General features: G+C 35.4%; 1 protein-coding gene across 6 annotated transcripts in view; it reads right to left on the reverse strand.

The window, feature by feature from the left end:
* The window catches only part of VPS13A (vacuolar protein sorting 13 homolog A), a 267,302-nt gene that overhangs the window by 79,186 nt on the left and 175,138 nt on the right, over positions 1 to 12,978 (reverse strand). For all 6 annotated transcript variants that reach the window (XR_012374024.1, XR_012374025.1, XM_025891365.2 and 3 more), the window contains exons 45-46: positions 12,523 to 12,683; positions 2,467 to 2,570 (exon numbers count right to left, since the gene is read on the reverse strand). Coding sequence is in view for 4 of the 6 variants with exons in the window: in XM_025891365.2 (XP_025747150.1) it covers positions 2,467 to 2,570; positions 12,523 to 12,683 (265 nt within the window). In the remaining 2 variants the exon portion in view is untranslated. The remainder of the gene's footprint in view (positions 1 to 2,466; positions 2,571 to 12,522; positions 12,684 to 12,978) is intronic.

The raw sequence follows: 12,978 nt of genomic DNA on the forward strand, positions 1-12,978 counted from the left end.
TTTGAGAGAGAGAATGAGAGAGAGAGAGAGAGAGAGCATGAGAGGGGGGAGGGTCAGAGGGAGAAGCAGACTCCCCGCTGAGCAGGGAGCCCGATGTGGGACTCCATCCCAGGACTCCAGGATCATGACCTGAGCTGAAGGCAGTCGCTTAACCAACTGAGCCACCCAGGCGCCCAAGTAAGTCTTTCTTTACTCTGTATTACAGATCCCAATCAGGTGGGGATGTAATGTTAAAAGAGAACGAGTGCATTGTGATAGGTACAAAAAAACATGTACACAGCAGACTGAGGGCAAGAGAGTGTAGTTAAGTCTTTCTAGATGGCTGCAGAGCTTTTTGTAGAGGTGACAATTCTGCCAAAGAGCTTTATTCTGAAGAGAACACCTGAATTAGAGAAATATGCGAGGTTAAAGGAAAGTTTAAGAAATGAATAGGAAGAAAACGTGAGAAAGGTATCAATGGCAAGAGGTTCTGAATGAGAAGAGTTTTTAGAATGAAAGATCTTGAAAGAGAAGGACACCAAACGTTCTGTGAGAAGAAGAAAAAGATGATATTCAAGATAAACATAAAATTAACATAAATGGGGGCAAGAAAATGAGAGAGCAAGTACTTTAATGGGAACTTAAACTATGTTTCAAATGTTCTATTACAAGATGCACACTACACTATGATCATCCTGCAACTATTCTTTATAGACACATACAAACCCTGTGCTTTCAGGTCTCCTTACCTTTGTTCATGCAATTCCTTCCACTTAAGATTGCCCTTCCCTCCTAATCCGTACATTATGTTTGACCTTTAATTCATGTGTCTCGTCCTGGACTCAATCATTAATACCTGCTTTGTTTTCTGTGGTTTTCTGCCACTCTACCTCTTCTGTAACTCCCTCTCCCTACAACCCCACTGTTTTCTTTCTTCTATATTTACATAATGTATCAATCTCTCAAAGGTTCCAGCCATGCCCAATTCATCTTGGCATCCCACAGTAGTGTCTTATACACAGCGGAACTGACAAATATTTGTTAAATGAATTAAATTTAAAGATCAATATATTTAAATTCTCCAGGGAAAGGTAGCCATTTCTTAATTTAAGACCTCATATCTTAAATGTAAGCATATCTATATCTAAGAATTGGATTAGAAACATATCTAATGTGAAATACAAGCTGGCTCATCACTAATAATTCCGATTAAGATTAATTAATTTCCATTTGACAAATTAATACTTAGCCTTGAACAAGAAAGTGTACAAATACTCTTAAGTTTTCTCTTCTATGGACAGAGTCACAAAACATACAGCAATAATTTATTAAAAATAAAGCAAAATGCCATTAACTTTTCTCATTCAAGGATGAAATAGTTTAAACTTCTTCACAGTTTTTAAACATACCCTACATGCTATTTTTAGTCTTGTAACCCACCAAAAATCCTTCCTAGAATAAGGTCAGATATTGTGAACAACTACATTGTTGTTGTTCTCCCAACAATAGAATTCTTTCCCTCAGCAAACTTGAACTAAGCAATAAAACACTCAGGGTTACAAGGTGTAAGTAATAAAGTACTCTTTAGAATTAGCAGGTCTACTAACTGAAAATATGTGCCTGTAACTGCTAGACTGCTCTGTAAGCATCAGGGAGCCAATCTGGAACTCTGGGCATGGATCAGAAGAGAGGCAGAGGATATTTCAGCACAGCTTGCAGTTCTGCCTCCATCCTTCTGCAGCACAGGTCTGGGCCCAGGGCTAGTGTGTGTTCTGAAATGGTACTTAGACAAACTACAGTGCTTATTCTCAGGAAGATAGATTTTCCAAAACAGTTCACTATCCCTGAAAGAGATTATTTTCAATTCCTGATTAAATAGCCAGAATACTTGTTTGTTATGATAATTAACCCTATAATTTTAAGACTAGCCCATCACTAGCATTTTGTAAGAGTTTTACATATAAGATTTTATATCAAGTTTAATCTAATTTTTAGTATTTAAGATTGATGTATGATATGTCACAATTTAGAGTATAATTCCATCACTGAACAATTAATATGTAGATAAAAAGATAAAATATTATGCTTTCCAAAGGGATTTTTAAAAAATTCCATTGTAAAACATTTGAAAAGTAAAAATCACTTCATAATAGTTGTATATAAATCCAATACCGATCATGCTCAATTCAACATTTTCTAAAAAATCACATATAAATGATTATAGTTATGGCAGCTATACTTAAGCATGTAATAACTGTATTTACTAGTAAAAGCATAAGTAATTTATATAGTATAAATTACATTAAATATTTCTTTTAATAAAAACAAAAAACCTTCTAAGCACCTTGAAACTTAAATAAGTTAGACAAGTTATTAACAAGTGATTAAACTTTGATCACTTAAAGACAGATATCTCTACAAAATCAGACTAAAAATTCTATAAGATACTTCAGAGCAAATAAAAAGATAAAGGAAAAAAAAAATCACCGGTAAGATGTTAATGGTATGTTGAATTCACTTCCAGGTGAAGCTGTTCCCAATAAAGTGTTCCCTTCATAAACACAAAGTGGGATTGAAAAATGATTTTTAATCTGAGAAAAAGAAAATTATATTTAGCACATTAATCTAAGAATCTAAAGACATTTTTTAAAAATCTCATCAAAATATCACAACAAAGAAACTAGCAGGCAATATTTATCTCTTATATAAGTTAGAAAAGAAACAATTATTTTTTTAAATTTTTTATTGTTATGTTAATCACCATACATTACATCATTAGTTTTTGATTTAGTGTTCCATGATTCACTGTTTGTGCATAACACCCAGTGCTCCACGCAGAATGTGCCCTCTTTAATACCCATCACCAGGCTAACCCAACCCCCACCCCTCTCCCCTCTAGAACCCTCAGTTTGTTTTTCAGAGTCCATCATCTCTCATGGTTCGTCTCCCCCTCTGACTTACTCCCCTTCATTCTTCCCCTCCTGCTATCTTTTCTTTTTTCTTAACATATGTTGCATTATTTGTTTCAGAAGTACAGATCTGTGATTCAACAGTCTTGCACAATTCACAGCGCTCACCATAGCACATACCCTCCCCAATGTCTATCACCCAGCCACCCCATCCCTCCCACCCCCCACCACTCCAGCAACCCTCAGTTTGTTTCCTGAGATTAAGAATTCCTCATATCAGTGAGGTCATATGATACATGTCTTTCTCTGATTGACTTATTTCACTCAGCATAACACCCTCCAATTCCATCCACGTCGTTGCAAATGGCAAGATCTCATTCCTTTTTATGGCTGCATAATATTCCATTGAAAACACACTATTATTTATCCTAAAAAATACACAGGTCACTAGTTGTATAGAAAAGGTGTGTCAAAAACAAAAACTTTAAAAATCCAAGAAGGAAGTAAGATGATATGTTCTTGACCTTGGTATAAGTATTAACTTCTTCAGACAAAAACAGAAAAATTCATGGGAAAAAAATATCAAAATTTGAAATGTCTGTATGACAAAAGTGTTTTGAAAAAAAGGTCACAGGCTGGGAAATGAGTGCCTCTTTACTTCACTGTTGTATGCTGCTCATGGGATGAGATACTCTACATGCACTTTGGAAAGTATCTCATCCATCCATGAGCAGCATACAAAAATGATGTAAACGGTAACATCACTTTGATTAATATATATTAGATAAATTTCCAAACACTTATATTTACCTTTGAGATGGACAATAACAAATTGGTTAATAAAACCACTTTCATATTATAATCTTTCTCTTAGTAAAATCTTATTTTTAAAAAATCATACCAAAATGGAAAACATGCTGAGAACTAAGAACTGATAAATGGATAATCCTAACTACCCTCTATCTCTAGATAAATTGTTTGCTCTATTTGAAGCAATAGGAATACATTAAGTTTCTATAAATAGTACCTATAAGAAATTTAAAATTAATGTATAACTATTTAAAACATAAAAAAAAAATCAACAATAGAGAAAGTAGCCCAACAGTCATCTTTTAAAAAAGTTAACTACAGATCAAAAATGAAAGGGAAGAATTTCTGCTTTTAGCCATGATGGAATAATAGAGACCAGCTAAACCTTCCCAACATAGAGAACTAAAACACAGAGGAAAAAGAACCCATATTAAACAATGGTATTCAGAAATTGGGCAGCATGCAGCACAGGAAAAGAAAAAACAGTAAAAAGAAACCACAAAGGTAAGTCCTCAGATTGCCCCAGCTTGCTGCCTCAAGTTTCTAGATAACTGTGTAGGTTAAAAAGAGAAGTCAAACAGAGCCCAGTCTGCTGGAGTCAAAGAGACAGATATGAGAATTTGGGGAAGCCAGTGTTTCTCAAACTCACAGCACACTGAGCGGGGTACATGGAGAGGCAAGAGTTGCAGATTTAAGAGCGTCCCCTATTGTCAAAATTTCACATTGGTACTGAATGCAATATGCACATGAGTAAACTATCAAAGGCTCAGTAAAGACTGACGACCAACCCGTTCTCAACAGGAGGTCTCCAGAGCAGCTCAGGTCTCCTCCCACAGCAGCCCTGAGCAAACCTTATCACCATGCACCCACTTCCATGTTCTCTGGCAACAGAAGTCCATTCAAAATGGTGTCACTATCCTGGCAGTGTGCAAGGAGACCCTACAGGAGCCAGCATCACTTCAGTGACTGGAGTGACCGGGAGAGGGGAAATAACCACACACACCAGTTCAACTACAGCCTCGGCAGTGAACTGGGGGAAGATAACTAATCTGAATGTGGGTCCTGGCCACCAACAAAAGCTTCTTGGGGGACAAAACAGGGAGAGTACCCTACAGTTTGGTGCGACTACACCTCTGGCAAAAGCCTGGCCTGAACGAACTCAACTTCAAGGTGGCCCCAGAGTGGCCCACTAACAACACAGGAACTAAACCCTACCCCCAACAGGCAAAGAGTCATTGTAGACAACTGAACTGAAGGCAAATGCAGCTCAGCCACAACAGCAGGGCACACATAACACACATAGAACACATCTCTGAAGTGCCACATTCTGGGTAACAGGGGATATTACACTCAGGACATGACAGGACTTCTTCTTCATAAGGCCACTACTTTCAAGATCAGAAGACATAGGTGACTTTTTTTTTTTAAAGATTTTATTTATTTATTCATGAGAGACAGAGAGAGACAGAGAGAGAGAAGCAGAGGGAGAAGCAGGCGCCCCACTGAGCAGGGAGCCCGATGTGGGACTCGATCCCAGGATTCTGGGATCATGACCTGAGCTGAAGGCAGATGCTTAACCATCTGAGCCACCCAGGTGCCCCATAGGTGACTTTTCTAACACACAGAAACAGACACAGAGAATCAGACAAAATGAGCAGAGAAAGGAATAGGTCAAATGAAAGAACATGACAATCATGGAAAGAGAGCTAAATAAAATGGAGATTATATGCCTGATAGAGAATTTAAAGTAATGGTCATAAAGATACTCACTGGACTTGAAGAAAGAGAGGAGGGTCTCAGACCCTAAAAACACTGACAGAAAACATTAAAAAGAAACAGAGATGAATAACTCAGTAACTGAAATTAAAAATACACTAGAGGGAATAAACAGTAGACCAGAGGAAGCAGAAGAACAGATCAATGATCTGGAGGACAAAGCACTGGAAAGCAATCAAGCTGAACAGGAGAGAGAAAAAGAATAATGAAAAATGAGAACAGGTTAAGGGAACTCATTGACGTGGTCAAGCACAATAACATATGCATTATAGGGATCCTAGAGGAAAAGAGAGAAAATGGGGCAAAAATTTATTTTAAGAAATAATAGCTGAAAACTTCCTGAATCTGGGGAAGGAAACAGATATCCAGATCCAGAAGGTACAGAGAGCCCCCAACAAAATCAACCCACAGAGGTCCACACCAAGACACACAGTAATTTGATAAGGAGAAAATCTTAAAAGCAGCAAGAGAAAACAGTTACATACAAGGGAAATCCGATAAAGCTATCAGCTGATTTTTTCAGCAGACACTTTGCAGACCACAGAGAGTGGCATGATATATTCAAAATGCGGAAAGAAAAAAAACCTGGAACTAAGACTCTATCCAGCAAGACTATCATTCAGAATAGAAGGAGAGATAATTTCCCAAATAAAAATTAAATGAATTCATCAGCAGTAACCCCGCCTTATAAAGAAATGTTAAAGGGGACTCTTTCGGTGCGAAGGAAAGACCATAAGAAAGAGTAAGAGAAGCACAAAAAACAGTAAAATTAAGTATATCTATAAAAATAAGTCAAGTGATTCACAATGTAAAAGAATATAAAGTATGACACCACATACTTAAAATGTGGGGAAGAGAGGAGTAAACATTTAGTGCTTTTAAAAAAAGGTTAAAAAATGGATTCAAACTTGAGACCATCAACCTAAAATAGACTGCTATATGCCTAAGATGTTATATATAAACCTAATGGTAGCCACAGATCAAACACTTGTAATAGGTAGGCAAAAAATAAGGAGAAAGGATTCCAAGTATATCATTAAAGAAAGCCAGCAAACTGTGAGAGAAAAGAGCAAAAGAAAGGAATATAAAAGAACTAAAAAACAACCATAAAACAAGTCACAAAATGGTGATAAATATGTATCTATTAATTACTTTGCACGTAAGTGGACTAAATGCTCCAATCAAAGGACATTTGGCAACTAAATGGATAAAAAAGCAAGAACCATCCATATGCTGCCTACAACAGAAGCATTTCAGACCTAAAGATATATGCAGAATGAAAATGAAAGGATGGAAAAGCATTTATCATGCAAATGGAAGTGAAAAGAAAGCCAGGGTAGCAACATTTGTGTCAGACATATAGACTTTAAAACAAAGACTGTAACAAGGGACAAAGAAGGACACTACATAATCATAAAGGGAAAAAGCCAACAATAAGATTTAACAATTGTAAATAGTTATGCACCCAACATGGGAGCACCCAAATACATAAAGCAGCTATTAAGAAATATACAGTAAGTAATTGATAGCAATACAACAATACTTGGGGACCTTAACACCCCACTTACATCAATGGATATATCATCCAAACAAAAAGTCAACAAGAAAACAGTAGCTTTGAAAGACACACTGGAACAGATAGATCTAACATATATTCAGAACATATAATCATAGAACAGCAGAATACACATTCTTTTCAAGTGCACATGAAACATTCTCCAGAATAGGTCACATTTTGCCAAAAAACAAGTCTCAATAAATCTAAATACTGAAGTCATACCATGCATCTTTTCTGACCACAGTAACACGAAACTGATCAACCACAAGAAAAAAATCTGGAAAGAACACCAATACATGGAGGTTAAATAACATGCTACTATAAACTATGAATTGGTCAACCAAGAAATCAAAGAAGAAATCAAAAACTGCATGGAGACACGTGAACATGAAAACACAAAGGTCCAAAATCTTTGGGATGCAGCAAAAGCTGTTCTAAGAGGGAAGCTTATAGTAATACAGGCCTACCTCAAGAAGCAAGAAAAATCTCAAATAAAAAACATAACCTGGGCACCTGGGTGGCTCAGTTGGTTAAGCGTCTGCCTTTGGCTCAGGTCATGATCCCAGGGTCCTGGGATCAAGTCCCACATCAGGCTCCCTGCTCAGTGGGGAGTCTGTTCTCCCTCTCCCTCTGCCCCTCCCCCCTTTGCTTGTGTGCTAATAAATAAAATCTTTAAAAAAATGCTTTAAAAGAACCAACCAAACAAAAAAAACCCATAAACTTTCATCTAAAAGAGCTAGAAAATGGACAAAAACCAAAACTAGTGAAGAAAGGAAAGAATAAAGATTAAGAGAAGAAACAAAACGGAAATTAAAAAAAATAGATCAGTGAAATCAAAAGCTGGCTCTCTGAAAATATCAACAAAATTGATCAACCATTAGCCAGACCTGTCAAAGGAGAGAGACAGAGGACTCCCATATGAACAAAATCTGAAATGAAAGAAGAGAAATAATGACCAACACTTCAGAAATACAAAAGATTACAAGAGAATATTATGAAACATTATATGTCACCAAACCGGACAACCTAGAAAAAGTGCACACATTCCTAGAAACATAACCTACCAAAACTGAAGCAGGAAGAAATTGAAACTTTGAACAGATTGATTACCATCGATGAAACTGAACCAGTAATTAAAAACATCCTAACAAACACAAGTCCAGGATCAGACTGTTTCACAGGTAAACTTTACCAAACATTTAAAGAAGAGTTAATACCAATTCTCCTTGAACTATTCTAAAAAATAAAAGAGGAAGGTAAGCTTCCAAATTCATTCAATTAGGCCAGCATTACCCTGATACCAAAACCAGATGAAGACACTAGAAAAAAGAGAATTATAGGCCAATATCTCTGAAGAACATAGATGCAAAAGTCCTCAACAAAACATTAGCAAACTGAATCCAACAATGAATCACAGAAAATTATTCACCATGATCAAGTGGGATTCATTCCTGTGATGCAAAGGTGGTTTAATATTCACAAATCAATCAAAGAGATATACCACATCACCAAGAGAAAGGATAAAAACCATATGATCATTTCAATATATGCAGAAAAAGCATCTGACGAAGTACAACATCGCTTCCTAATAAAAACCCTCAGCAAAATAGGTTTAGAGAGAACATACATTAACGTAATAAAGGCCATAAGTGAGAAACCCACAGCTAATATTATCTCAGTAGTGAAAAACTAAAGCTTTTCCCCACCATCAGGCACATACTCACTACTTTTATTCAGTATAGTACTGGAAGTTCCAGCCACAGCAATCAGACAAGAAAAAGAAATACCAGGCATCCAAATCTAAGGAAGAAGTAAACTTTCACTATTTGTGGATGACATGATACTATATATAAAAAACCCTAAAGACTCCATCAAAAAACTACTAGAATTGATAAATGAATTCAGTAAGATCACAGGATACAAAATCAATATACAGACATCTGCTGCATTTGTATACAAAATAATAAAGTAGCAGAAAGAGAAATTAAGAAAACAATTCCTTTTTTAATTGCACTAAAAATAGTAAAATACCTAGGAATAAACTTAACCAAGGAGATAAAATGCCTGTGTTCTGAAAACTACAGAATACTGACAAAAGAAATTGAAGCTGACACAAACAAATGGAAAGATACTCCATGCTCATGAATTGGGAGAACAAATATTGTTAAATGTTGATACACCTAAAGCAATCTACAGATCTAATGCAATCTGTATCAAAATAGCAACAGTACTTTTCATAGAACTGGAACAAATAATCCTAAAATTAATGTGGAAACAAAAAAGATCCTGAATAGCCAATGGAATCTTGACAAAGAACAAAACTGGAACTATCACAATCCCAGACTTCAAGAGATTCCAAAGCCAGAGAATCCATAACAGTATGGTACTGGCACAAAAATAGACACATAGAGAGGAAGAAAAAGACACATAGGAAGAAAAAAGAAAGCCCAGAAATAAACCCAGTTATATGGTCAATTAATCTATGACAAAGGGGGCAAGAATATGCAATGGGGAAAAGACAATCTCTTCAACAAATGCTGTTGGGAAAACTGGATAGCTACTTGAAAAAGAATGGAAGTGACCACTTTCTTACATCATACACAAAAATAAACTCAAAAGGGATTAAGTACCTAAATGTGAGACCTGAAACCATAAAAATCCTAGAAAAGAGCATAGGCAGTTATTTCTCTGACACTGGCAGTAGGAACAATTTTCAAGATCTGTTTCCTAAGGCAAGGGAAACAAAAGCAAAACTAAACTAGTGAGACTATGGCAAGTAAAAAAGCTTCTCTACGGCAAAGGAAATAGTCAACAGAACTAAAAAACCTACTGACTGGGAGAAGATATTTGCAAATGACATATCCAGTAAGGGGTTAGTATCTAAAATATACAAAGAACTTATACATATTAACACCAGAAAAAAAACAAATAATCCAATGAAAAAGTAGGCTGAAGAGATGAACAAATTACGAAAAGGACATACAGATGACCAACAGACACATGAAAAGATGCTCAACATCACTAATCAGGGAAATGCAAATCAAAACCACTGAGATATTCCCTGACACCTGTCCGGACATCCAAAATCAGAAACACAGAAAACAACAAGTGCTGGTGAGGATGTGAAGAAAAAGAAACCTTCATGCACTATTTATGGGAATGCAAACTGGTGCAGCCACTGCAGAAAACAGTGTGGAGGTTCCTCAAAAAATTAAAAGCAGAATTACTGTATGATCCAGTAAATGCACTACTGGGTATTTACCCAAAGAATATGAAAACACTAATGTTTATTGCAGCATTATTTACAATAGCCAAATTATGGAAGCAACCCAAATGTCCACCAATAGATGAATAGACAAAGAAGATGTGGTATATATAAACAATGTAGTATTATCCATAAAAAAAAGAATGAAATCTTGCCATTTGCAATGACATGGATGGATCTACAGAATATAACGCTAAGTGAAATAAGACAGAGAAAGACAATTACCATATGATTCAGTCTTATGTGGATTTAAGAAACAAAACAAAGAAAAAAAGACAAAAAAAGAGACTCAAGTATAGAGAACAAACTAGTGGTTAACAAATGAGAGGTGTGTGGTAGGACGGATTAAATACATGAAGGATATTAAGAGTACACATATCATGATGAGCAATGAGTAATGTACAGAACTGCTGAATCACTATACTGTACACCTGAATAACACTGTACTTAATTATACTAGAATTTTAAAACTTTAAAAAAATTAAAAATAAAAATCAATTGTCACTGAATACAGCAATTGAAAATCAATGTAATTCACATTAATTATTTTTTTAAAAAATCGTTTCAATAAACAGAAAACCATTTGACAAAATCCAACATCCATTTCTGATAAAAACTCAGTAACTTAGAAAAAGGGAGCATTTTCAAGCTAAGAAAGACCATCTACAAAATAACTACAAGTCAAAACATACTTGATGAAAGAGTGAATACGTTACTGCTAAGATTGAGAACAAGGCAAAAACATCTGCTTTCAGAACATCTATTCATATTGTATTGGAGGTTCTAGCCAGTGCAACAGTCAAGTAAAGGTAAAATAAAATACACATCCAGATTTGAAAAGAAAAAGTAAAAAATCTTTATCTGCAGATATCAAAACTGTATCACGAAAAAGGTACTAGAACAAATAAGTGCATCTAGTAAAGTTGCACAATACAGGTTAATATAAAAATCAGCTATACTTCTACTAGCAATGAAAAATCAGAAATATGTAAAAATGCCAATTTAATCATCGTTTTGTAAGAAACACTGAAAATCTAAGTCTAAAATTTAAATGGAAATAGAAGGGACTCGGAATAGCCAAAACAACTTTGAAAATGAACAGGTAGGACAACTTGTATTCCCTGATTTCAAGCCTCAGGATAAAATGAGACAATGCGGTACTGGCATAAAGATAAAGAGATCAATGACAGAAAAGAGAGTTCTGAAACAAAATCCATAAAGATAATGATTTTTTTTTAAAGATTTTATTTATTTATTTGAGATAGAGAGAATGAGAGATAGAGAGCACGAGAGGGAAGAGGGTCAGAGGGAGAAACAGACTCCCCGCCAAGCAGGGAGCCCGATGCGGGACTCGATCCCGGGACTCCAGGATCATGACCTGAGCCGAAGGCAGTCGCTTAACCAACTGAGCCACCCAGGCGCCCTGATTTTTTTTTTTTTTTAACGACAAAAGTGTCAAGGCAATTTAACGGGAAAAGGATAATCTTGGCTGGAACAAATGAATAGCTGTACGGAAAAACATAAACCTTAACCCTTACTTCGTACCATATGCAAAGATTCGTTCAAAATGGTATTTGGAATATCCATTTAATAGATTACTAATCAGCAACAACATGTAACTACATGTAATATTAATACACAAAAGTTGATACATGCAAAATTATGCTGAAAGAAGCCATACTCCTTTTTGTACGCCACTCCATTTACCTAAAACTCTACATTGGGTAACTAGTACACAATCAGAACATATCAGTGGCTGTCTAAGAATGGAGTAGGAAGAGAGGAAACTTTCTGGGGTGATAAATACGTTTAGCATGTTCACTGTGATGAAGGTTTCACAGGTCTGTTTTTGTGTCCAAACTCATCAACTTTAAATATATGCAGTTTATTGTACATCACTTTGACCTCAATAAAGACATATTTTTCCTATTTTCTAATTAAAATCAAAGGATATACACTATACCACAAAGACCTAAAAACAAAATATTGATGGTGTTTTAAAATAATAGTCCAAAAAGAGTTTATAGGAAGAGTCCTATAGAAAGTTACAAGAAATACTGAACCACTGTTCCTACTAAAGTAGTACATTACTGGTAATTCTTTTTTATATTAATTGTATTTCTATAAGTTTATATTCTTTTGGTAGTAATTAGCTTTCTTTTTTTATTCACACACAAATATGAGCAATATGACCCCACAAAGAAAAAAAAAGGATCATTTTGTACCTGCACTGGGGAGCGAATTGTTATCTTCTTACTTCCTTCCACTCCATCAACTTGACAAACAATCGATCTTTCAACCCCAGACGCTCTGTGTCTTACAGTGTACAGTCGTCGTCCCACTTTTGTTAAAGGGATTTTATCAGCAGTAGAGTGGCTAGCAGGTGCTAAATGGAATATATATGTTGGAAAGTTTTTATTATTAATCATATATCAATCTTAACTAGATGTTAAATGCCAGATATGTCAGATAATTAATTTAACTACTAAATAACAGTTACTAAAGTTTTTAGATATAAGACTATAAAAAAAGGGCTATTTCTTTATATAATCTATTTAAAGGGATATATTAAGAAGCCACAATACATTCCCACAGCAGTCACTGAAAACCTTCAAAGCACTTAACAAAAAAATTTTTTAATTGAAAAAAAATTTTCATTCAGTAGTTTAACCTAAGTGAAT

This window comes from Callorhinus ursinus, unplaced genomic scaffold (genome assembly GCF_003265705.2).
Source record: "Callorhinus ursinus isolate GAN/ISIS: 27379988/994484 unplaced genomic scaffold, GSC_fseal_2.0 scaffold28, whole genome shotgun sequence".
Lineage (NCBI taxonomy): Eukaryota > Metazoa > Chordata > Mammalia > Carnivora > Otariidae > Callorhinus > Callorhinus ursinus.